The 26,076-nt window shown below is 40.8% G+C and overlaps 1 protein-coding gene across 29 annotated transcripts in view; it reads right to left on the bottom strand.

Annotated features, from left to right (window-relative positions):
- The window catches only part of Epb41l2 (erythrocyte membrane protein band 4.1 like 2), a 155,883-nt gene that overhangs the window by 7,788 nt on the left and 122,019 nt on the right, over positions 1-26,076 (bottom strand). For 5 of the 29 annotated variants that reach the window (XM_051175410.1, XM_051175415.1, XM_051175411.1 and 2 more), the window contains 11 exons: positions 22,586-22,755; positions 18,202-18,264; positions 16,179-16,325; positions 14,851-14,949; positions 11,141-11,308; positions 9,197-9,250; positions 8,432-9,001; positions 6,538-6,660; positions 4,378-4,476; positions 2,764-2,844; positions 2,152-2,260 (listed from right to left, as the gene is read on the bottom strand). In XM_051175410.1, the coding sequence (XP_051031367.1) occupies positions 2,153-2,260; positions 2,764-2,844; positions 4,378-4,476; positions 6,538-6,660; positions 8,432-9,001; positions 9,197-9,250; positions 11,141-11,308; positions 14,851-14,949; positions 16,179-16,325; positions 18,202-18,264; positions 22,586-22,755 (1,682 nt within the window). In that variant the 3' untranslated portion in view covers position 2,152. The remainder of the gene's footprint in view (positions 1-2,151; positions 2,261-2,763; positions 2,845-4,377; positions 4,477-6,537; positions 6,661-8,431; positions 9,002-9,196; positions 9,251-11,140; positions 11,309-14,850; positions 14,950-16,178; positions 16,326-18,201; positions 18,265-22,585; positions 22,756-26,076) is intronic. The other 24 variants (XM_051175422.1, XM_051175439.1, XM_051175419.1 and 21 more) reach the window with 18 other exon arrangements.

Below are 26,076 nucleotides of genomic sequence, written 5' to 3'. Positions count from 1 at the left end.
CCCGCTAGCAGCTGAGCTGTGACACTGCAGCTTAGAGAGAAAGGACCAGCTATTTAAAAAGCAGAGCTGAAACGCAGCCAGGAAAAGCAAGTGATGGAAGCATGATACTTGCCATATGCATCATTAATATTGACATATTCAGAAGAAAAGTATCTTTAATACTCCAGAGTATAAAAAGGGCATAAAGCTTATGAATTCAATTACATTAGTAATGAAAGAAACACCATGAGCCTCACAATATTTTTAACATAAAACATCATACAGACTTAGTATTAAGAATCAATAAATGGTGGCTGGAGTGATGGCTGAGTGGTTCACAGTACTCACTGCTGTACACAGGCAGAGGACCTGTGTTCAACCCCAGCACCCACTCGGTGCCTTATAACTACCAATTTAGGGGATCCGATGCTCCCTTCTGGCCTCTGACAGCAACAGGAATGAATGTGGTACAACAAAAAAGCAAACAATCAGACCCCCCTAAAAAAAAATAAATCATTTGAAAAAAAATAAATAAATGAAAGAAAGAAAGAAAAAAAAAAGGTTTTTAAGTATTTCACAGAAATGTTTTGAGTTTTCTGGCTATTCCTATTTTCACAGGAAAAAAATGAGTGGCTAATAATCTTGCAAAAAGGTAAGGAAGAAACTAAAATTACAATGACAGTTACATATCACTTCATGTCGACTAAATTAGCAAAATAAAAACCTCAGCATGGATGCTGTGAACTAGTAAGGTCTTCCCTCGATGGACAAGCTGCACTCCATGGTCTCACCATTCCTGTGAGTTATCAGTCCTCTGACTGCTCAAAGTATGGACTTTTAAAGTAATCTTCCTGTGTCTCTATGTGAAAGGACTGGTTTATAAAATCCTAACAGATAAACGTCACAATTACACATTTCATCAAGAACTCTTTAGTCATCGAATAGAAGCTACTAGTGTGCTAATTCCAATACTGTTGGTCATTTAAATTGTCTCAGGTCTTACTACTAGAACACAAGTGTGGGTTGGTCTGATCTTAACACGTCATTGGCTCTAATGCTAGTGTCGCTATAGTACATATAGGCCCTTCACTGATAAATCTGACTGGCTTCTTAAAAGATGCAATATAACAGACTCGGAAGTGGAATATCAGCAAACATCCCTAAGTATTTATCAGCAAACATCCCTAAGTATTTACTACTTTTAATTTTTACTATATTTATTTGTCTGCACATATATGTGTTTGTGTGAGAGTGTTTTTGCCATAGCACACATTTCATGGTCAGAGGACAACTTGAAGGAGCTATTTCTCTTCCAGGGTTTGACTTGAGGTTGTCTAGCCAGCAGCAAGCAAATTTACTTGCTGAGCCCCCATTCAGTTCTTAAAGGGTTTAAAGATAGTATTTTGAGATAGGTTTTGCCAAACTGTCTTCTCAGAAATAACATACATGAGTGTGCAAATATAGTTTCTTCCCATAACCTTCCAAACATAATTTTTTGCCATACGAGTGAAAAATGTTCCATAGACTAAATGTTTACTGACGTAAGCAATCCGGTAAGTAAATATTCTTGTTTATAGTTCACTTAGTTGTCACACAGTTTACCAGTACACTCTTCAGTCTGCTTTTCTCTAGAAATGTTTACACTTTCTTAATAATGCTTTAACTTTTTGGGAATATTAATCCTTTTTTACTGGTTATATTAAACATCATTTATCATTACTTTCCCTCCGTGGTCCAACTAAAACTTTCAACTTTTAGGTAATATAAGCATTTTGCTTTCTTTACAGATCACTGTTTAATGCACACTTTTTAACATATAGATTTTAAAGGCTTAGCTCGTTATCTCATTCATACAAGACAAATCTCTCTTTAATATAACAGTTAACAGCCCCATCCTGCAAGGTCATTGTGAACATCAATTACAGACTACCCTAACACACTTGATGGAGAGGAGGGATGTCAATTGCTAGCAGCCTCTATATATACACTGCACAGTGATTTGCACCTGATAACCAGCAGACCACAGAGACTCCCATTATACACATTTGAGCAGGTGCACTTGGAGATAACAACAGCTCAAAGAAAACCACGCAAAACTGAAGAAAGCAAAGACTCTGATATAAAATTGCACAGCACAGGATCTCAGGGAATGCTGTGGATGGCCAGTCTCACCTTATTCTTCTCCTTCCTCTGCCAACTCAGTTTCTTTGTGCACTACTACCCTCGTGACCGCCATATCAGGGTGCTGCTCTCTGGCTTCCCTAATTGCCTGAGCCAGTGCCTACCAGGGGCAGAAGAACAACAACCATGAGCTGAGTATTTGGTTAACAAAATATAAGTTTTCATTTTGAAAGAAACAAGATAATCTTCCCCCCTCCCCGCTACTACCTCAAACTATAATTTAGAAAAATACTTAGTGGTTGATAGCCCAACTTTTCTTATGCTACAAAATCACTTGTAAATGGCCAACAAACTAGGCTTAAGAAACCTTGGTGGCTTTTTGCTTGTTTTTTAGGGCAGTGTCAATAACTGCCATTTGTTTTAAAATATGTGATTACTTATCTTTAGATCAGGCCAATGTCAATTCCTATTGGTCACCCAAGTCCCCATCATCTTGCATGTTAACCCAGTGGAAGATAAATAGTTCTTCATGTTTTGTGCTGATGTGCTTAGGAGAGCTCACAGGACAGGCTGTCACAGCACAGGCTGTGCAGTGTCTTGCCACAAAAATTAGGAGTTGGATCCATCCAGGCGATGCACACAGATGTAACGGGAAGGCCTTACCTGATCGTGATCAAGAGCAGCATCTCCTGTGATCACAATGCGTTTCTCAATTCTTGTTTCCGATATTCCACCCTTTACAGTCTAAAGGTCAAAGAAAGAAGAAACAACAGTAACTAGAGCTTGCAAGCAGAGAAGAAAAGCAAAGCCCTACTTCCAACTTCTGACCAAAGACCAGAATACAGAGGAGTGCAAGACTTAGGCTCTAGGTGTTTTCTGTGCTGTACTTCTCGGTTCCACAGAGTCCTATTGTTAAAGTTACAGCATCCATACATGCCCTTTACTTGAAAACAGTCCTTAAGATACCAAGATTCCGGTGAGATTAAAATGGAACAGATGACATTTTAAAAAAATCTAACTAATTCCACTGGGATAATCTATTACATTCCCTGACTTCCTTCCCTATCAGTTGGTCAATTTTTGAAAAGGATATGAATAGAAAGAAGAAATAACTGTTTGGCATCTGTAGACTTACAAACATTTTAGGTGTGTCTTCCCTTTTAGGCCACTGTATGATACTACTGTTTTGGTGCTTGATTCCATTTATACAGATTCATTTAGTGAGTTCATTCATTTGATTTAGTACAATTAAAAAAAAAAAAACAAAACTTTCATTTGACTTAAGGAAAACAAATGAGATCTTCATTAAAAGTTTGATCCGATGATTGCTTCCATGTATGGTCGTGCACATGGACACCATGATTGCTTCCATGTATGGTCGTGCACATGGACACAGAACGCGCTGAGCACAGGCTGTGGGGAAAGACTGGGGTGAAGGAGACCCTTAATGAACAGCCTCACGGAGGAACCGGTCAGGTCAAGCTAAGAGTGCCTGGGGTGCCCGGGCAGGCTGGAGAAGACCTCTGAAGTGAGCACTGGCCAAACCACAGTCCCAAGAAAACACACAGGCAGACACCAATCACACACAGTGACACTGAACTAAGAAATAAAGCTTATCACTAGCTCTATCGGCTGGATATCTGTTAAACTGTGTACCAACATACCCTGCATTTTTAATTCACAACACAAATTGCTTGCTATTTTTGCTTGCTGTTTACTATACTGAAACATGGGGTGGAAAGGGCATAACAGACACATCTAAGACCATCGAAAGCACTAATCCAATGTGAAAATATAAGCAAAGTCAAATACTGGAAAATCAGCCTTGAATTGCATTGGAATGCATCAGAATCAGCTGAAAATCGCCCCCCTCACCCCCAGTTTCAATAGGTCTGGAGTGAAACATGACCTTTAGACATCCAAGCCCCAGATACAGTTGATGCTCTCAAGCCAAGACTACATGGGTTGATTATATATTCTTAAATGTTTAGAAAACATTCTGGTAATATGTTCCAAATCAACATACTAGAATTTTAAATATATGAGAGAAGTCTCACATTTTATTGAAATAGTTCTATCCATGTCTTAAATATAACTAGTCATATTTTTACCCTCTTGTACTTTATAAAACTGTAAATAGGTTAAAGAAAGACATTTTAGTCCACTGGCACTGTCTGTGTATTACTTAGAAGTGTGTACAGGAACAAAGGAATAATACAGAAAAGATCTGTTTGCCATGTACCATCCTCTCCCTAGGGTCCCCCTAGGTTGCTTTACCTTGGTGATGTGTGTGGTTGTCGTTGTTGACACGGACTCAGATGTGATGGTTTGTGCAGACAGTAACGTGCCCGAATCACCACCAGCCCCGCCATCAATCTTTGGATAGTTGGAGGAAAAATACAAAGTAATGCTTAACTTCCATCATGTCAGAAAAGACCCCGCCCACTGAGTATGCATCTTCTAAGATTCCACAGTTGGCAGGAGATGCAATCTGCCTGTCCTTTGCATGTTGGTTGTAGTGGTTCATGGTCCAGAAAGCAGCTGGCCTTGAAAACAGAGGAGCTGTGAAAATCAGTGAATGTACAGAAACAAACCCTGTGGCAGAAAGAGGAGGCAGAACAAAGTAGAAGTTGGGACTGTAAGTTGTATACGAGTGAAGAGGATTTGTCTGAGGACATTTGTAGAAAGCAAGCGGAGAGCCAGGTGAAGAAGTTTCCACAGTGACCAGAAGTACTGACTTTGCTATTGTTTTTTAAGCACAGGTGGGTAAAAATAGGTAAACATTTTCTCAGCTTACTGATAACAGAACCTGATAAGGACAAACTGAACTTGAATGAATTGGGTATTTGCTTATCTCTAATATATTTTGTAAAACTTATAAAAAAATTAGTTCTTATAATGGTTGGTAACTCATAAGTACATACATAGATATGAGTGCATATACTCATGTATGTGGACACACTCCATGTATGTATACATGTGTATATACATATGTATATATATATGCATTTATATATCTACACACACACACACACACACACACACACATCCCATTGTGTATATTTTTAAAAAAGCTAATTTATTTGCTTTAACACTGGAATAGACAGAAGATTCTAGAGTTTTCCAGGAAAAATAATGAAGTAAATTAATACCTAAGTTGCTTATGTTATGATCGCAAACATATCTGCTTATTTCCTGACACTACCACAAGGGAATCCCTCCCAAACTTGCCACAGGCACCTGAGCTTTCTAAGGGTACTAACCACAAAGCAGATAGAGCAATATTCTCACAAACCTGCCCATGATAAGACACCTGTTTGCTCTAATGTGGGATCTACGCATACACATGGATAACATGTTTGAAACTCTTTTGAGATATGTTCCATACATGTACACATTCAGTCTCTTAAAAAAATATTTTGAGATCTGACATCCTTCACCTCAGTGCAATCCTGCCAGAGAAAGGTAAACTATCACCATACATTTTTGAACATGTCCATTTTGAAATGATGAACCCGTTTGGTATGTTTATGTGTGTATGTGCATACACATGAGTTTGTGGAGCCTAGAGGACAATGCCAGGTGTCTTTCTCAATTGCTGGCCACCTTGTTTCTGAGACAGATTCTCTCACTGAAGCTGAAGATGACCAGCTCAATCAAATTTAGCAGCACTGGTTGGCAAGCAAGATCAAGGCACCTCCTTCTCCCTGGTACAGGGGTTGCAGGCAAGAACCACTCCCAGCTTTGAACAGGGATCTGAACTCAGGTCGTCCTGATTGTGTGGCAAGCACCGTACCATAAGTCAAGCAATCTCTCCAGCCTTCTTATTTAAAATCTTTGCAGAACCAGTGTCTGCTGACCTAAAATCATGCACACAGTTCTTATAGTCATTTTGACATCAATTGCATGGAAATGACTACATATGCCTAAGAAAGATGACCCAGCATAAAGGGGATAAAGTTATATGGGTGCCTCTAATATTGGAATAAAGTATGAGTTTCTTTGGCCTGCTTTTGTGAAGTCAGAGCAGGGGGAAGCTGGTGAACACTGCAAGGTCATCTGCTTCCCAAAAACACACACAGTTTAGATACAACAAGCCAGAAAGGCCCAACAGTTATAGGGTAGGACTTCTGCTGCTTGTCTTAACTAATCATATGGACAGCTCTCCTACAAAAGTACTATGGCCGCAATATGGACTTACTCCTCATCTCTAATTGTGGAGTTTCTTTCCCTAGGTACCAGGGACTGAACTCAGGGTCACACACTACTAGAAGGGCTCTATCTCCAGTACTTTGGAGGTCTGTAGCTCTCTGTCTAAATCTAAGACAGCAACAGAGCAGGCACAAAGTGTGAAAAGCTATGTCAAAGTTAGAAATGGGGGAAAGACACCGTAAAAGAAAAGGGAACCCAAACAGTCCAAGTGCTGAGCTTCTGTACCTGTGGGGACTCATATGTGATGGTTTTGGTCTCAGTCTGAACAATGGGGACTTCCTTGGTGGAGATCTCTGTCCTTTGTGAAGCATCAGAAATTGTTACCATCTCTGTTTTTATCACTGGTGGCTGAGGTGGAAAAGGAAGGGAAAGGTAAATTCTAATGGTCATAAAGTAGACGTGTTTAAAGGAACCTATAAAAGAAATTGTTAAAAATATCCAAACACACAGCCATGCACGGAAAGGAAGAGAAAAAGTAAATAACCTAAAATAAAAAAATGTAAAAGACAAACCTTTAAGTATATCTCAAACAATATGAGTACATAAGCGTGTGTGGACACAGACACAGACACACACACACACACACACACACACACACACACACACACAGAGAGAGAGAGAGAGAGAGAGAGAGAGAGAGAGAGAGATAAGCGAAATAATAACTCCCTAAATTGTATTACTTTTCAAACTGAGATGGTCCTAAGCCATATACTGACACATGTACACTTTAGGAAAAAAAGAAGCTGTTAAAATCGAAACCTAATAGAATGCACTAAAGGTAACTATCTCTATTTTCACTAAAGCTCAAAGAACCACAATGCAAAGGCTTATTATTTTTAATTGTAAGCTACATGGGCCAAGATTTACTCCTTACCACCACCCCCAATATAACAATATCAGAAAGGCTATTTGGATGTTTTCAAGTATGATTATTTTCAATTACACTCATCTAAAAGTTCACTTTCTTTTGCATTAAGTACAATAAAATGTTCTGTCTAAAATTAATCCATCAGTGTTGCAGTAAGTGCTCTGAAAGATTTTAAACATGCTGAGAGCTCCAATGTCTGTTAACACTGCTGAGCATACATGCGTACATATACCAGACTACAGCACTACCAAATATTATAACACTTCCTTTGACAGAAAGCTCCCACCAGGTATAATTATTTTAATGGAAAAGTGCTCAAAAGACTCTTGAGATGTCTGAAGTGAAATATGAAATTTAAAGTAACCTATTTACTCCAAAACAAAGCCACTTAAAGACTGTCTACTCCATCAGAGAGTAAATGCTGATAAATCCCAACACTGTAGGTGTTCTGGAATCAAGAGCCATTCCCGTGTAAGTAAATTATCCCATGAAAGACATTGCCCCTACTGATCAAAACTAAATCTGAGAGGAATATGCAAGATTCTCTTTCTTGAAAATAAAAGACAAGACATATCTAATATAGGCAGGCTACAAAATAATCGATTTGCAAATAATCCAGGACTGATGTAAGACCATGAAGAGTGCATGTCTACTGAATGTTTAGTTTAGCCCTTGGATGTCAAGAAGGAAAAGGCTCTTAACCAAATCACACTCTGCCTGGACTCTAAGGACAGGAACCACAGTGACATTCAAGAAATAATGTCCCTACCACTGCCGAAGCCGCCTTCACAGCACCTGCTGTGAGCTTGAAGGAAAAGTAAGAGAATGATCCACAACGTCAAATCCAATCATTACATCGGGAGCATGCACACTTAAACCCACCATCTTTCAACAGCACACACACTTTACTACATAAGCCAATGAAAAAAGGCATGTAATGAGGAAGTAGTGCAAAGAAAGACAGAAAAGCTCCCAAATCATGCAAAGAGAAACTGAAACGGGAAAGGGGAAGGGAAAGGAACATGGTCCTGGCAGTTTACCCTACGGGTAATCCAGCTGCAGCAAAGAAGCTGCAGACTATGCCCTGAGCTGCAGATTTACAAAGCAGTGCTTCCCACTTCTTCCCAGACAGGAAAGTCAGATTCTTGCTGAAAAAGCTAAAGGAGAACCAGGGGAAAGGCGAAGGAATGCAGGCGTTTCCACCTGAGAAACAGCGCTACAGTTTAGCTCATGCTTGACACTCTCATTTACCTCTGAACAACAAATAATCTCTGGTAAAACATCAATGTCAGCATGGGGCACCTCTCCGTTAACTCTGTGCTGCTCTTCCTCTGCCTCTTCTCTCGTGTCTTGCTTAACAGTGCCTCCGGGTGCACTGGTCTCTCCGGGTATCTTTTGGGCAACTACATTTGCCTGGGCCTCTGCTGCTACTGTGAGGACACTGGCCTCTGCTTGTCTGCCTGCGGTGCCTTCAGGCACCGCTGCCTCCCTCTCTACTACCTTGGCGGCTTGGCCGGGCTCTTCCTCCATCTCTTCCTCCTCCTCCTGCTCTTCCCTTATGGTGCCCGGGGTCACTCGTTGGTGGGGCTGGTACTCTCCCACATCTTCCTCCTCACTCTCGCTGCTGCTGCCGCTGCCGCCGCTCTCAGAAGACAGGGAGGCCGAGTCTTTCTGTGTCCCGGGCTCTGCCTTACGAGTCTCCCCAGGGACACTCCCAGCTGGTTTCTCTTTACCATTCATTTCTTCAGTGATCACTCTTTCGTCTTTCCCAACCTCTGCCCGCCTCTTCTCGTCCACTACATTCAGAGTCTCATGTGAACTCTGTGCAAAAAAGAAAGATGGATGAGGGGAAACAAAAATAGATGAATAAATAAAAACTGCGGGAATGCAAATTAACTGATGGCAGATTCATGTCATGAGGAGAAACAAAGATGATTATGATGGCTGATTGAAAGGGAGGCAGGGAAACGTGAGATGATGGAGGCGTTAGGCATGGCATTAACATGGAAAGGGAACCTTAACAGCGTCCCTGGCTCCAGTGCAAGGCCCTTCCGATACAGGCGTGCGAGTCTGTGAAACAAAGAGCAACCGAGGACACAAAATCAATATGGTTTACCTCAGCAACCACCGAGACAGACATGTGACAATGCAAACACAGAACAGCAAGAACCAACCCCACTGACACCCATGCTCAGGTCACAGAGACAACTGTCAAATGCCACAAGGCTTACAAAAAGAAACAAAAGACAAAAACAGCCAATATTCTTGAAAACAAAAATAAAAATTACTGTAGGTATAATAAGCCCGATTTATGAAGTTGAAAATGTTTTAAAAAATATGTAATTATACCTAAGTAAGTACAGCATCAACGATTTCTTTCTTTTGGGGGGTAGAGGTGATGATAATGCTTTTTTAAAAAATAGCCTGGAGCTGGGCAGTGGTAGCACACATCTTTAATCCCAGCACAGGGGAGGCTGATGTATGTGTGAGTCTGACCACCCTGGTCTACAGCGGCGTGCTGCAGGACAGCCAGGGCTGTTACACAGAGAAACCCTCTGGGAGGAGGGTGTGGGCTTGACTGGGCAAAATCATGTTTTGTTTTGAATGGCTATTAACATAAACGTTCGTTCCAGACAGTTACTAACTCCTCAATTTGTAATACAGACATCTGTGTGGGTGTCAACATTTGTCCCACGTTTCCTCTTAGGATTTAGCTATTCGATATCACCACTGAAATGGCCAAGTTTACTACTGAAGACAATCATTGCAAACCCCTGTGGATGCCTATTTCTTGGGAGCACATTATTTCTATTTGCTTGAAACAGCAGCTTACCATTCTATCTAACACCTGTATACTGAATACGGAGTGACATACATTACTATGGTCCAGTATTAACTAGGGCGGAGGCTCCATTTAAAGTTTTTAAAGTGTCACACTACCTTACACTTGTACAAATAAAGTAGAGCAACAGGCTTACAACCTCATGACACTCCTATTAGTGATCTAACTGAAAAATAATTCAGGTGTGAGCAGTAGCACTATTTACTCACGGTGTGTAGCATCCCCACTGATGTAGAAGGGCACTGTCCTCTGAACCTGCTGGATACTAACTGTACACAGAGGCTTTCCTGAGTCCCAGCAGCAGGGACACCCAGAGCTAAATGCTACAAGTCTCTGTGGCACCTACAAACACATGCCACAGGCACCCTAACCTGTCACTCTGAAATGCATCGTCATTTGATGTTTGAGGTGCTCAAAATTCACACCATGTAAGCATGTGATTAGCAAAATAAGAGTCACCTTTCCAGTTCTGCTGAACACCCACAAGTTTCAGATATTAATGAAAGCCATCGGTCTGTTTTTATAAGCAATTAACATTTAACTACAAACCACTTCCTAGATGAAGATACCTAGTGTTCAGAGCATTTCTACAGCAGATGTTTCAGGCTTATTACAGGCCAGTGATATAACCATTATTACGTAGCCTCAAATGGCTAGACAGGTTTGGCTCAAGTTCAGGGGATTCCAGAGTGTCATCCCAACACAATTAGCTCAGGAACTCTGGCGGGCATGTGAGTGCTGTTTCAAATAGACCGCCTCAAATGTGGGATTTGGAAACTGGAGGTCTGCAAGCACTTAGCTAGCATCCGCTTGGTCGACACTTTCCTTCTGCTGCTTGGTAACTCCAGCTCTGAGCCTCAGTGGTTTAAACAATTTCCTAAATTTAGACAGGGGATTTTTTTGTTTGTTTGTTTGTCTTTTTTTTTTTAAACAAGAATAAATAGGAGAAATTATCTGATCTACTTCATGTTCAAATTCACTATTTCTTGAATGGCAGTGATTTCACTAGTAAAGTGAAGGGGAAGTGACCCAAATACTCAAGATAGAAAAAAAAATAAGAAAGAAAAATATTTCTTGTATGTGGCTTTTAGTATCAGGGGAAACAAAGTAAAATGCACCTCAGGCAAGTGTGAGAAGGGCGAAGAAGAAAGCTTTTCTCTAGGCGCATTAGAGTTCACAACAGCGCCCTCTGCTGTCCAAGTGGTGGATGAAGGGAAGGAGGCTTTCAGACTATGAGAAAAGCCCTTTCCACTAAACAAAATTGATGTTATCTCTTCTTCTAGGCTCTAGAGGTCAGAAAAGGAAGAGCAAAGAGTTAGCAACACAGCAGGATAGATGGGGCAGTGACCTACAAAGAGAAGGGAACAGTTAAACGGGAAAGAAAAACAGAACAGCACACAATGAAAGGAAAGGTAAGAATTTTGGAGATGGGGGCAGGCGTTGTGGTTTCCCGCATGCCAGCTTTTGCACCTTGCCTGAGAACCTCTAGAAAATGTGCCAGCTCCAACACCATTCCTACTGCCATGCTGGGACACAGGGTACCCCAACTCTCCCCCCATCCCCCACTCTGACTTCTCAGGTTGCCCTCTCCTTTTCTGGCAGAGAATTTTCAGGGAAACACTCCTTCCCTGTGCTGGAGCAACTCTGGGTTTCTGATTCTGCCCACTTAATAGAGCATATTTTGTGCAATGCCTTCTGTAACCACACTACCGCCTATGATCTCTACTGCACACAACTGAAACAAGAATTCTGAACAGAATTGGGAGGGTCCTCCACCGTTGGGGGGAGGCCAAAACAAACAGTTAAAAAAAAATTAAGATAATTCTAGAATTGAAAATTCAGTACTCAGTGAGCTCATCTGTCTGAAAATCTAGTAAGGCAAATAACTTAAGTTTCACATTTCTATCCCTTACACAACTTCCTAGTCAGCCTGTGAGGACAATGGACAAGCTGTGACTATCCTCAGAACTTGGAACGCCACAAAGGATGAACAAGAAAAGTCACCCCCTCCCACCCCTGCTGTGTGGAACTTTGTGAGACTTCTTAATAAACCACATTCTCCAGAGGCCTTAAAGGGCTCTTCAATGACCTTAGGAGGATGGTGTGGGAGGGTGGGTAAGTTCTTAAAAGTTACAGCAGAGAAAGAAGTTTCTGACCTTCAGCTATAAAAACTGAAATTTCCACGGTGGTGGCACACATCTTTAATCCCAGCACTTAGGGGCAGAGGCAAGTAATCTCTGTGAATTTGAGGCCAGCCTGGTTTATAGAGCAAGTTCCAGGACAGCCAGAGCTGTTACACAGAGAAAGCCTGTCTCAACAACAAAACAAAAAAAGGGAGTATGGATTGTGGAATTTAAGTGTTACGCACTGAATTAATCAAATATTTTCAAAAGTATCTTACTGACTGGGTATGTCATTGATACAGGGTTTATCCTGCATGTTCAATACCCTGGAATCAACCCTCAATACCACCACCCCTGAAGACCTTAAGACTACTGAGTAGACAATCTCTCAAAGATTCACAATATAATGTAAGTTATCCTAACTCTCACGATGTACAAGAGGATACACAATAGTTATTTTACCATTAAAAACTAAAAATCCTTTGGCTTCTAATTTTCTGATCTATCCCCAAAATTATTCATGGTCAAACCAAAGCCATTTTGAACAGTCAATCTATTTAAACAAGGCACTTCTCTCTCTGTCTCTCTCTCTCACACTCACACACTCACAGTCACACATGCGCGCGTGCGCGCACACACACACACACCCCCCAAGGAGGGGGGTGTGGAAAAAACACCTAGGGGTTAGAGAGAAGTGAGATGGCTAACACTTGTTTTTGCAATTCCCAGCACCCACACAGTGGTTCAAAAGCAACTATAACTCCAGTCGTAGGGAATTTGATGCCCTCCCTCTTCTGACCTCTGTGGGCACTTAGCACACGAGGTATACACACATATATGAAGGCAAAATACACATAAAATAAAAGTTAACAAGTCTTTTTAAAAACATTTATAAGGCTCATACTATGTGGGTGACAGGAGGCCTGGGCAGTCTGTGGGCTCTGGCAGTGGGACCAGTATTTATTCCCAGTGCACAGAAGGACTTTGGAAGCCCATTCCCCATGGAGGGATGCTCTCTCAGCCTAGACACAAGGAGAGCTGGGCCCGCCCCCAAATGATGTGGCAGACTCTGAAGACCCCCAGGAAGGCCTCCCCCTCCCTGGGGAGTGGATGGGGGAGGGAGGACATGGGAGGATGGGAGGGAGAGAGAACTGGGATTGACATGTAAAATAAGATTGTTTCCAGTTTAAATAAAAAATAACTCAAAAAGAAAAAAAAAAAAGACTCGTACTATAGGAATTTGGAAATTTTAGGCAAATATTTGCACTTTTTTCCCACTTTTCAATAATGAATGATCATTATCCAAAGACAAATGAGACACCCTAGAAAATCAAAAGGAAGACATCCGAAAGATGCAAACTGAAACGGTATTCAACTGGGGTCAAAGCTGAGCAGGCTGCAAGCACGCTTCCTACAGCGGTGTGTCATGTCAAGAGAAAAGCATGCTGACAGATGGCCAAGAAATGCTTCATGGGTGAGGACAACTGGACAACAATAGCTAGAGAACGACTGATATATATAGTGTGTTTCCACACATCAGAAACACAGTCACTTCAAATGCTTATAAGCTAGGAGCTTTCCCTGGTTAAATGTCACATAACTTCACTCTAACCTCTAAGCTACTGAGGCTGGACATTCGTAAAACATGAGATCCAGAAAAACAACAATCTTAAACATCTTCACCAAAATTCTAGTTAGTATCCCAAAAGCCCCTATCAAATGATGGCACTGACTTGGGCCCTGGGCACTCTGATGACTTCTTCCCTGTCTATTAAGCTCCTGTCATTTGGCCATTTCAGTTCCTAGTTTAGCAGCTGCCATGAGCTCTTCTATTAGTAAGGATACATCTTCTGATCTACTTTCCTTGAGACAGTGTTTCTCTGAGTAGCCTTGGCTGCCCTGGAACTCACTCTGTAGACCAGGCTGGCCTCAAACTCACGAGATCTGCCTGCCTCTGCCTCCCGAGTGCTGGGATTAAAAGGCCTGTGCCACCACTGCCTGGCTTTGATCTACTTTATTATAAGAATTGACTTTAAATGCCATCGCCTCCTGACCCTACTAACACAATGCTATGCTCCACCTCTTTAAGGTCCTTAAGTATGTTGAACTCTCTGATCACTAAGGATCATGCCTGCTAACTAGCCGGCTAAGCATCCGCAGCAGCAAAGTAGAGTGGAAAAGAAGTAGCTTGTTCCCTCACCCGTGCCAGGCATTTCACACACTCAAGGAGCAAGGAGAAAGAAGCTGCTATGGCACATCCGCATCTCTTTTGTTAGAGTACAAATCTTAAAAATGAAAATTCAAAAGCTTCCCATGTGTGATGGGAAGTTATGAACCAAAGCACACATAATGTATCTTAGCAGCAGCACCATGTGCCTAAGGGATGTACAGTGCATTTTCATGAGACTAGTTTCCAAACCATAAGCCACATACATCAAATGATGGGTTATGTGTCACCTAACACAGATGATGTTCCTGTACTTTCTTATTCTCAATCTGCATGTAAGGTGTTGACTAAAACAGATTTTTTTTTCTCCTCAATACTCCTATGCCCCTAATACATAGGAGTTTAACTTTTTTAAACATTCAAAAACTATTTGAAAATTAGGTTGGCATGGAAAAAGAAAAAAAAAGTATCTCTGGCTGAGAGCAGAAATGCATGGGGGAGAGCAGCAGAAGCAGATCCAATGATGCAAGGTGAACACCTTGTCCGCCTGAGCTTCCTCTTCAACTGTCCGGGTAGCCGCCATCAGGTACTTCTCCTTCATGGACAGAACATCCTTGAAAAGATGGTCTCCTTTTCTCTATTGTTTTAAACAATGACATAATCAACAAAAAGACACACACACATCACACCTATAGCAACACAAATGCAAAAGGACAGTGTGGGTCAGGGAGGCAAAGCAGATGGAATAGTACAGAGAAGGAAAGCTGCCCCTTCCTAGGTCAACAGCCACCGATTCTCTGGACATTCTAGGCCAAGGCTGCTAAACCCCTGGTTTTTGGTTGTTTTGTTTTTTCAGAAGATCTGCAAATGCTGCTCTCCTCCTTCACAACACCCAGCATGTGGAGTGTCTCATCTCTCCATCTGACAGGTTGCATTTTTCAGGCCAGCAATTACTTTTCCTTGCTGGTTCTTGAAGCACTGCCTTCTGGTCAGTGTCACAAACTTGGAAACTTAATACTACCAGGGGCTTTGCTCTGAGGAGGGGTGAGTAAGCCACACCAGAGTGCTAAACCAAGTGTCTACAACAGGGCACATTCACTACATCATGAAAGGGAAATAATGAAGTTTTAACGCAACATCTTTGTACAGCTTTCAAAAGTGCTGAGTAAACTGTATCAGTCTCCTCAGGAGGGGCGTGCCATGTCCCTCACAGGAGAGATCTGGGAGCACCCTCACAGAGGCTCAAGAGGATGGAACGGATGCAGAGACACTCTGAGAATGTATTCTAAAGGAGGGACTCGGTGAAGGTAAGGCGCAGACATGATAAGAAAGAGCAGATCTGAGCCCCACTCACGTTTATGAAGTTCTTGAAACATGACTATTTACTGTTGCCAGGAAGTTTCATACGTGCATTGATATGTAATATTCATAACATATGTTTTGCAACTTTTCAACAGAGCCCATCAATCTTTAAGGGTGAAGCAATGACCTGAAACCATTCTACATATGCTCTACTGTCCTTTATCAACTAAATGTCCTTATCTGAGAAGTCAATAACTAAGCAACTTATTAGACACAGTATTACATTAGTTCCCAAACTGTCCTAAGTAACAATTCAATACTACTAATTTACTCAAATACAACAATAAAGTTACTCTAAAAATATTTCAGAAATACTCTAAAATTCATAAAATGTACCTAAGAATTAGGCCAATGAATATTACATCGTTAATAGTTAGTATTTCAAAAAAAAATTGTTAGCAATATAAAAGAACTTGTGGGAACATTTTCTTAACTTCTGAGAATCAGCAAACAAGATGAACAACTGCAGTGAGACACAAAACCAATAAACAGCTGGTGACATACCCCTTGTGTCTGTAGAGACAGAGGTGTGATACGTCGTTTTTCCCATTCACTGGGGCGCGGCTCAGGTGTAGACTCCATAAAATTGCGCTTGAGCTCACTAATGCTAGCCTGATGTTTCAGTATGTCCTCCTGGGCCTTATCCAGGTCCTAGCAACATGTAACATGACAAAGGGAATCCAAAATGGGGAAGGAAAAAAAAAAAAAAAACCAGCAAGGCAATAATAGAACCAAAAAATAAGATAAAGTAAACTTATTATTCAAAAACATAATAAAGCAAGAAAAAATGCCAAGTCTCAAAAGCCATATTCTCACCCGTGGATAGCCCTGAGTTCATAAAAATTTGAAAATGAAGCCAGTTAATTATTTTACTCATATTTGAATGATTTTAATTTCTTCTCTGTTTGGGATTTGAAGTTATCCATATTAGAAGGGAGGCATGGAACTGACCATAATAACAAACAATCCCTTTTTATATACTTGGATTTAAATAGCAGCCTATGACTTTGTTCCTGCAAATTTATCTTTGTGATAAAGGCTATTATGTATATTCTATGAACATAGCAAAACAAAGAAGGGTAAACGTAGAGGTACACACTTGGCCTATCGAGGACCATCAACAGAAGTAGAAAAACCAGGGAGTGTCTTTGTCAGAAAACCCCAGTGGTAGCTTCAAATTCTTAAGGAATAATAGTAACTGCTCCCAGAGTCTTTGTATGCTTGGTCTCTCTCTCTCTCTCTCTACATGAACCACATACTGGTCTCGTGCAACGCCAAGAGCAAAGCAGAAACCCAGCCACCTGGTGTAACATGTGGTCCCTTTACAAAAATGAAAAACCTACTATTCTATTTTCACTGGCCTAGACCCTGACGAATGGTATCCAGGATATTTAAGAAACAAACAAACAAGCAAACAAAAACCTGGCTCTGGTAAAAAGTACATGTGTAATCAATGTTCAGGAATAGGAATTAACAGATTTTTTTTTAGATGTTTTCTTACATTTCAAAAATCACAGGCTGCCTATAGATTTTAGTACCACTCCCAAAGGCAGGTCATGCAGCTCATCAATTTAGCTAGTCCACAATCATGCACAAGCATAGTAGTTCACCATGAGCTACTATAGCCAGTTGCAAACCCTTAATGGTAACCTGCATCTTTGCAGGGCATGGGGAAATGACTGGCTTGAGATCAGGCACATTTCTTGTGTTTTTTCACAGCAATGTTACTTATTACACTTCACAGCATCTTAGTAAGTTAAGCAAAAATACACTTTAGCAGTTATCAAAGCTGCCAAAAGCAACGTAACAGATTAGTCAGACTCCCCAGAGCTGCAGGGTTCCAGTAAACACATTGCACACAGGGCCTTAGCATGAGAAGGGGGAACTGTCCTCCTTTTTATATGGGAACACACTTTACAACTCCCAAAGTTTCATCTGTCTGTCTGTCTGTCTAATTCATCTGACTATTTAATCTACCCACCTACCTACCTCTTCCCCCCCCTTCCCTTCTACCCTCTCTGTCTTGTGTTCTTTCCTTCTAGTCAGAAAAAATTTATCAATTAGCATATTCTCAAGTATTTACATGGGTCACATACCTTATTACATGGATTGTACTGGGCGGGGGGGCAAGCCATAGATTGAGTAAACTGAATAAGTAAATATCAAATAAAAATTTTACTTCTTCTGTTTAATGTATATTTAAAAACGGGATCATGTTACTTCAGATTCTATAGCTTTAAGGTGGCCTATTAGGGAAACAGGCTTACTTAGTAATGAATAAACCTGATTTACATAAAGAGAGCATTTCTCTCCAGCAGTCACTTTGAGAACTTGCAGCAGACATAGCCCTACCTCCAGCACCTAAGAACCAAGCTGGACTTGTAGCATGCACACCCAAGTTCAATAGCCCCATGCATTGCATGCACTGTGCTTGAAGAGAAGGGCCAGCCAGCCTGTGCGTGACCTCCCGTCCACAGCAGCACAGCAGCCAGAGGACAGAGTGCAATGGTTCTTATATCATACAAACCTCCAACATTAAATTGCTATGTCTGACATAAATATTATCCCCTTCTACTCTCAAGGTATTTTTCTGTGAAATTAAATCACACACAGGGGGAAAAGGCAAATAAACATAAGTGTGTCAGTAAGTACCATAAACAACCCAGAGGTCTGTAATCTAAGACTTTAAAATAAAAGAGAATAAAAATCTTAAAAGCCATAATAAGCAAAACTCAGATAAACCCTGACAGTGCATTCCACCAACCTCTCCAACCCCCACCCCAGTCCCACAACAACAAGAATGGCAGGCAACAGGCACTTATTATTAACATAAGGAAAAACAGACACCTCCTCCAAGTCCGTTTCCACGTCTTCCATCTTCCCCTGCAAAGTCACACAGCACACAGGCAGAAAGAAGGGGCTCCTTGGTGGGGCTCAACCAGCAAGGCAGAGAAAGATGCTGTATCCAAGCTTAAGGGTGCAGCAGCAGTACCAACCTCTACTCCAGCATCAGGAGATGCTACTAAGTCACTGTGCTCTTTCTTCACCTACAGTGTCGCACAAATGATGGACATGATCTTTGCAAGGGTGGAATGGAGAATGGAAGCTTCACTCTCTCTCAGCCCCTAGACTGTGCTCTACTTTTAGGAATTTTCTCTCTCCTCTCTCTCTCTCTCCTCTCTCTCTCTCTCTCTCAAAAGCAGGAATATGAATATGAGAGTGCAAAGATGGCAAAGGCCAAGTAGCAATGGGACAATGTACAGAGATAGCAAATTTGTCTTCAGCTTTTAAGTCGGTTACAAATCTTCCATCATTATACACTGTCCCATCAGTTTTTCAATATAGGTTTGCTTGGGGTAAAATTAGCTCATTAGCTTTTATCATATTAAAGTGGGTATTTCTAAATAATGTTTAAAATACAGCCATTTTTTTCCATAAAATTTTTATACAATAGTATTCTGAAGTTGGACATTTCCCAGTATTTAATGACCCCAAAGAATTAATTCAAAGGCTTAAGACTAAGAAATACTGAGTAAATGTTAGTAACAGGACACTAACGGTAAAAACAAAAATACAGGCATGAAAGGAAAATCCCCTTCCCAGGGTAACGCACCCACGGGCCCCTCTCCTATGCTGGCACAACAGTGCCAAGAAGAGTTCAAAGGGCCTTGTTTGTAGCCAATCAGGGTAGACTGTGAGTCCCCACACCCACACCTTTGCCTCACAGGTGAAAAATGTGGCAGAGCTCTGTGAATGATCAGCCTCCAATGCCATGTTCAATACTTAATTCACTAAAAGCTTGATCTTTGGTATTTCTCAAGCAAATGTAAAGAGTTACAGTTTCTCCTACAGTGTATACTTGATCCATTCATATTTTTGTGTTTGCTCTGTTATTCATCTGTGTTGATAGAATCCCTAAAATACAAGACACTTAATTGCCAAACACCTTGAGTAAAATAATTAAAAATAGACTACACATGTTAAGACTGACTTCCTTGTGGTGCAGAGGTAGAACACTTCAAACAGCTGTCTTACACAGATGGAAAAGGTCTCAGACACCTCATTTTAAATAAAAAAAAAAGCAAGAAGCCCAACCTTTCATATACAGTCTAATTTCTCAAAGTCAAATGTTTCACTTTTCATACATTTTTCGTTAAATAATAGAGTATCATCTTTCTTATAAAATGCCTGATAATGACTTATATAATTGCATGATTCAGGATAGAAGAAAGATGATAACGCTGTTCATCTCTCTTGTCCCCAAATTCTGAAAGTACATCATGGAGTTTCTGAGATTAGGCTTAGAAACAACAGGACATTTACAGACTCGGGCTCCTAAGTCCAAGTACAAGCCTGGGTTTTGTTCAAGATTAGTAACACTAAGTTCTACTGATACAAGTCAATTACACTTATGTCCAAACCATTCTATGGTTTGTTTCAAAACATAAAGTTCCATGCTTAAGGAATAGCACTAACATTTATCTTCAGAACAGAGCCAAGATACATGCTTAAGGCCAGCACAGATTTCCAGCTCACACACTCCTTAACAATCTCATATGAGCTAAGATAGTTATACAATAATCTTACCAGTTTATTCTCAATTTAGAATGTGTGTGCCTAGACTTAGGATAGTAAAGCAGAGAAGTATGTACACTTACCGTGTGTGTGTGTGTGTGTGTGTGTGTGTGTGTAAATGTGTACATACTATTTTGAGGGTAGTCAGTAAAATTAATGCACAGGTTTAGACTCAATTGGAAAGGGGACATATCAAGGGACAGTTGGTGGGCTTCAAAAGCTGTACTTTATGGAGGTGTGTTGGCCACTGCTTCCTCTTCCTCTGGCTTATCATTCAAATCACAGTCATAAAAAACGTGAAAAGCGGTGGCTTTCCCCTCCAGATAGCAGAGGACTAGAGCCAGAGGAAGTGAAAAGGTAAGAGAAACAGATACCGACTGAGAAGCCGAGAGAAGCAACCCAAAGATGAGGATAAGGGAAGGGATGAATGAAGGTGATGTAATGGGGATGTAATGCTGAACATCAGGAGGAAGAAAGGACACCCAGAGCTTGGGGAGGCTAGGGAGAGCAAGATACCCATCTTCATCAAGAAGGGAAGGCAAGCCAGAGGCAAAGTATTTGTAAAAGTTAAAGGGAAAGTAAACACATTGAGAATCCGTGTGGTCAGCCGATCTGAGAGTCTTCTCATGGGTGGAAGAACAGTCAGGTTGAAGAGGGGCTACAACAGGATCCAAGACGGAATCCAATGTGGCCACCTCAGGGCCATCCTGCTCTGATGTTCCACCTGTGGGAAGCAGCTCAAAGCTGTCTAGTGTGGTCTGATCAGCCTCCCCAAAAGGGTCTTCCTCCGAAATGTCGGACAGCACGTCCACTTCAGGGACTGGCAGGAGGTGTGGGGAGAAAGACGGAGTACAGCAAATGAGAGGTGATGGAGGGCACATGCACACAGTCTGCTTCAAGAGTAACCAGAGTTGAGCATGAGTCACACAATGGTCATGTCCAAAGGAACAAGAAGGACATAAGAGAAAAGAAGACACATTAGTGAAAACTTTACTCCCAAGTAGGTTTCATAAAAGCAGAGGTTAAAAAGTTAACTAAATCATCCGATTTTAAGGAGAACTGGATTCCTTTTATACATATTAATGACTATGAGTTTCTAACTAATGTTACTCAAATCTAGTGGCTGACACATATAATAAAAATACTAGCAAAAAGCTCCTATAACTACTCATTTACTAAAAACAAGAAAGATTTTCTTTAGAATTTTATAATACAAGAACTTTTGTTGTCCAAAAAATTTGTTTCATTATTACATATGTCAAATTAAGTAGGAAAAGCAGAACAGAACTATTTTGAAATACTAAGCCTACTTCTCTTCAGTAGTCTTTTTCTTGGGTACTCTACGCATTGAAAAGATTCTGACAACTTAGCACTTGAAGAACATCATATAGGACATGAATTGTATCTTTAAATACTTTTTAATCAAAAAATTTAAACATGGCAATCACAAATTGGTTTAATGACAGCATGCAAATGATTTCCTATCACTGCTGTGGCTATGTGTCTGAGACCTCTGTGCTGGCACTAGAGGGTGTCAGTGCAAGAACCCCTACTGTTCTGGCACATACTTCAGCCACCATTCCTTTCTAAGCTCATTCTGTGTATCTTTACATTTCTCAAAGCCAGAATTAAACAGACACTGTACGTCAACAGGGAGATCCCGTGTGTGTGTGTGTGTGTGTGTGTGTGTGTGTGTGTGTGTGTGTACATATGTGCACATGTACACTTTTTCCAATGTTGCATATAAAAATTGCTTTGTGCAGGTCTGGAAATGAGACATGAAGAACTCAAAAGCTCTTCAGTCAAGTGACTTTATCAATCAATTGAAGAGATGTTAGTAACTAACAGTGACAGATTTGAGAATATCTTTATTTGTTGCTTCATTCACGACAGCAACCAATCCTGCATTCACTGTCCACAGCTATGAATTAATGGGTATTTTTTCATAAAAATTACTTAAGTCATGTAAAGATTAAGAAAACATAATAAATGTCCCCAAGACATTTAAAATTGACTAGTAACAAAATACACAAATTTCAAACCAATGGCTCTTTTCACTGGTGAATCAACTAATAATAAACTAAGAAAACAGGGAACTCCAGTGCACTGCTTTCTTATATTAGTATAATTTACACTGAAATATTTTACTCTAAAAATAATCAAAGCAAGATTAAAAGTCACTGTTCAAATCGGCAGCAGCCTACACACACTTGAAAGCTGGGAAATTAAACCAGCATAGGTTAGATAATGGTAATAAATTTCTGAGTCTGACACACAAAATATAGCCTCCATCTAAGTACCCCTTTCCCAGGAGCACCAGTGCTAATGTGCCATACCTTTCCCTCGGCGAGCAGGGCTGCTGATTGTGCTGGGCTTCTGACATCCCTTCGGCTATCACCATCTTGTATGGCGGTATAGCTGGCAGCTGCAGGGCCATGTGCTGAACCCTCTCCAGGAGGGCCAGGAAAGTCCTTCATAAGACTTTGGTCCACAACACCAATCGGAGCTAATCAATCAGAAGGTAAGTTGAAATACTTGTGAATACCTCGCCCTGTGAACAGTCAAACTTTAAAGAACATAACCCCTTAAACAAACAGGTCACATGTAAGTAGCTAGAAGATAGTTTGAACTTTGAAAATATCAACAGTTTTAAAAATAAATTGTTTAAAGACAATCTGGGTTTTAAAAAACTACCTATCCAGCAAATTGGATTTTTGAGCCTGTGGCTCACCCTGGAATTGACCAGTAGGAGGAGCTCTTGGCCCAACTTCAACATTCCAGCAGAGTTACAATGTAACCATAATCTATCTGGCTTGACTGATCACTCCTAAATCTATCTTTTCAAACAAATAATTAACTAATTATCAAAATAATTTGTTTCATTGGGCTTTAAGAAATTCCATGCAAATTAACCTTCATTTGTATACTAAAAGACCAGAGATTGAACAATTTACCTATCTAATATTTTCATTTTTCTGACACTTCCAAATATTTCAACCAGACTCTGGTGTCCAGTACCCTAGATGCTCCCAAAAGTTGGCCTGTGCATTGCCTTCCTATTATTCAAAGGTTTTTGTCATAGTGTTGGATCAACTCAAGAGTCTGCTGGCCTAGTGACAAGTATCTCTAACAGAAGCTCCTGAACAATGAAACTCCCCCAGGTCTTTTCCTCCTACTAAAAGTGCTTTATAGACAGACACCCTGTGGTGCTTTGCTTTTATTCCATATACCAAAATAAACTCTAGTAAACAAAAAGCCATAGAGCCTGAAGCCTTCGGAGAGAGGAATGTGTAACCCATCAGTTAAGGTACGGGTACTTTCAATCTTTGTTCAAAACATACCTAATAATCTACACCCTGCCCTGCACACTGCAATATGCTTCCTCCCCAGCCTATTTGCGTTACCAAATGATAGTCTGCTTGTACCTATTTGCTTCAGCCAGGAACCTCTAATTATAGAGCATCACCTCTTACAACCAGCAAGTCAAATGGCTATGTTTCTAAACATGTTTTTATTTGTTTGTTTGTTTGTTTTTAAGCCTCTATATATTTCTATACCACTTCACCCTTTGAGACTTTTCTAATCCACAAAAACTTACTTTTCAAGATTCGCATTAAAATGAGCTCACTCTTGCATTATACCTGCTTATTTCCCCGGGCTGGTTTTTGTTTTTGTTTTTGTTTTTTTTTAATTTTTGGTAAGATTTTACTAATTTTCTTATATAGAAGTATATAATTATACATATAATTTGACTTATTATATAATTTTAGGCACCCATTAAAAGCACAAATTACTACAAAGTGAGAAAATGTGACCTAAAGATAGTTCAAATATCCTGATGCTGAAATAGGATTCAATATAAAATTAAAATTCACAAAAACAAGCTAACAAAATGTTGACTGCACACTTTTAAACACATCCTCAGTCTAATGTGAAGAAACCAACTGGCTTACTCCCAAACCAAGGTAAAGACCACCGCAGCCACTGTCATGTAAGCCACTCTGAGCTAGTCTGCCCATTTCCTGTCTTCATCTTCCCAAATGACTCTTCAAAGCTAACACGATGCTCTTGTGCCCTCACAGAACACTAAGCCCTCAATGGTCCACACACGGCGGACCCTGCCCTGTGGCTTCCAGTGCCGGGGATGGTCCACGTTCTCTCTTCTCGTGGCTGCCTCCCTTCCATCCTTCTGGGTCCCTGAGGGTCTTCGTAAGGGAGGCTTTCCTTCCCTATGACTGTACTTAACACGGCATCCCTGTCTACTCCTTTTTACACTTCCAGGAAGGTCACTTGTCACCCCCACTTCCCAGCGGCGGGTGCTTGTTAATTCTCCACAGTGACCATGTCAGCCGCCTTGGTTCCATTTCCTAACTTCAGAGGAGGCTCACTGGTCTACAACTGCTGTTCATTGAATGGTGCCTTTTGTGCTATCACTAAACCATTCTTCTAAACTTTAAAGGGAAGATTACTTATTTAAATTCTTCAAGCCTAACTTTTAAAAGTAAATTTAAAAAATAAGGAAACACAACCTTTGTTAGCAATACTAAAGGCGTGCTGGTAAAAATGGTGAAAGTAATCCCTGTAACTGGGCTACAGAGTGCTTTGCTGGGGGAAAAGAACATAGGCCCTAACCGGCCATCCAGTCACAGGCATGGAAAGCCTCCTATTTTTCACAGCAACACAGTCAACCTTTTGATGACTTGCCCATCTGATGAATTACAGTGTCCAAAACACAAAGGGGAAATGCTGGTACCATGCTTGTTCCTTTCCCCCGTGAAAACTGTTTTCAGACACAATTTTGGAGAAGCCTCTGCAATAACTACTCAAATCAAGATGGTGGGTTTCCCAAAGATGCCCTGGCGGAACGTTCTTCATTAACTTTAATACTCACAAGATGAGAGCTATACAGCCTCACATCTTAGAGTAAAAGCTGAAGACAGTGCCCAGAAGGCAGTGGCTCCTCTTGGAGCATAACAGCGACAGCATCTCTCCAACGCAGTGGCAAGAGCAGACTTGACAGGTACTTACTCGAATGGGCATGTTTTTCAGATCTGTGCTCAGCTGCTAACTGACACTGTTAATTCACTAAACTTAAACAGTCACATCAGGAAACAGGACATCCGTTTGCTTAAAGCACATATTTTTCCAGTGGTTACTTAAAACTATATGGAAGACTCTCCAGAGTTAACAACCACATACATCAACAGCCACCAACAAACCCTGGAAAACAGCCATGTGTAACTGCACCTGTTTTGTGCATTGAGAGCATGGTCATAAAATTACAAATACATAGCTCATCTGAACTCTAACAGAAAAACACTAACATTTATAATCTCTTCCCAGACAAATAAGTATGTTGTATTTCTTTTGTTGTTGTTGTTAAGACTGTATTTAAAATCAACTCTTTGAAGCCTCTCATGGTTTCTTGTATGCTGGAAGTTTGGTAAACTTCTGAAAGCATTCCTTCAAATCCAAGAGAACTGTCTTACAATTATTTGAAATAAGATTCATATGCAGCTGCACAGTGGTGGCGCATGCCTTTAACCCCAGCACTCGGGAGGCAGAGGAAGGAGGATCTCTGTGAGTTTGAGGTCAGCCTGGTCTATAAAGCTAAGTTTCAATACAGCCAAGGCTACACAGAAAAACCCTGTCTCAAAAAACCAAAAAAAATAAAGAACCAAAAAACAACTCATATACAAACTTACCCCCCAAATCCCTTAGAATTGTTAGCAATTAATATGTAAAAGAAACTAAGACGATGGGCAGTGGTGGCACACGCCTTTAATGCCAGCACTCGGGGTGACAGAGGCTAGTGGATCTCTGTGAG

The sequence above is a fragment of the Phodopus roborovskii genome, unplaced genomic scaffold (genome assembly GCF_943737965.1).
Source record: "Phodopus roborovskii unplaced genomic scaffold, PHOROB, whole genome shotgun sequence".
NCBI lineage: Eukaryota > Metazoa > Chordata > Mammalia > Rodentia > Cricetidae > Phodopus > Phodopus roborovskii.
The sequence above is the reverse complement of the archived record's forward strand: the minus strand, read 5'-3'. Positions and strand labels throughout refer to the sequence as shown.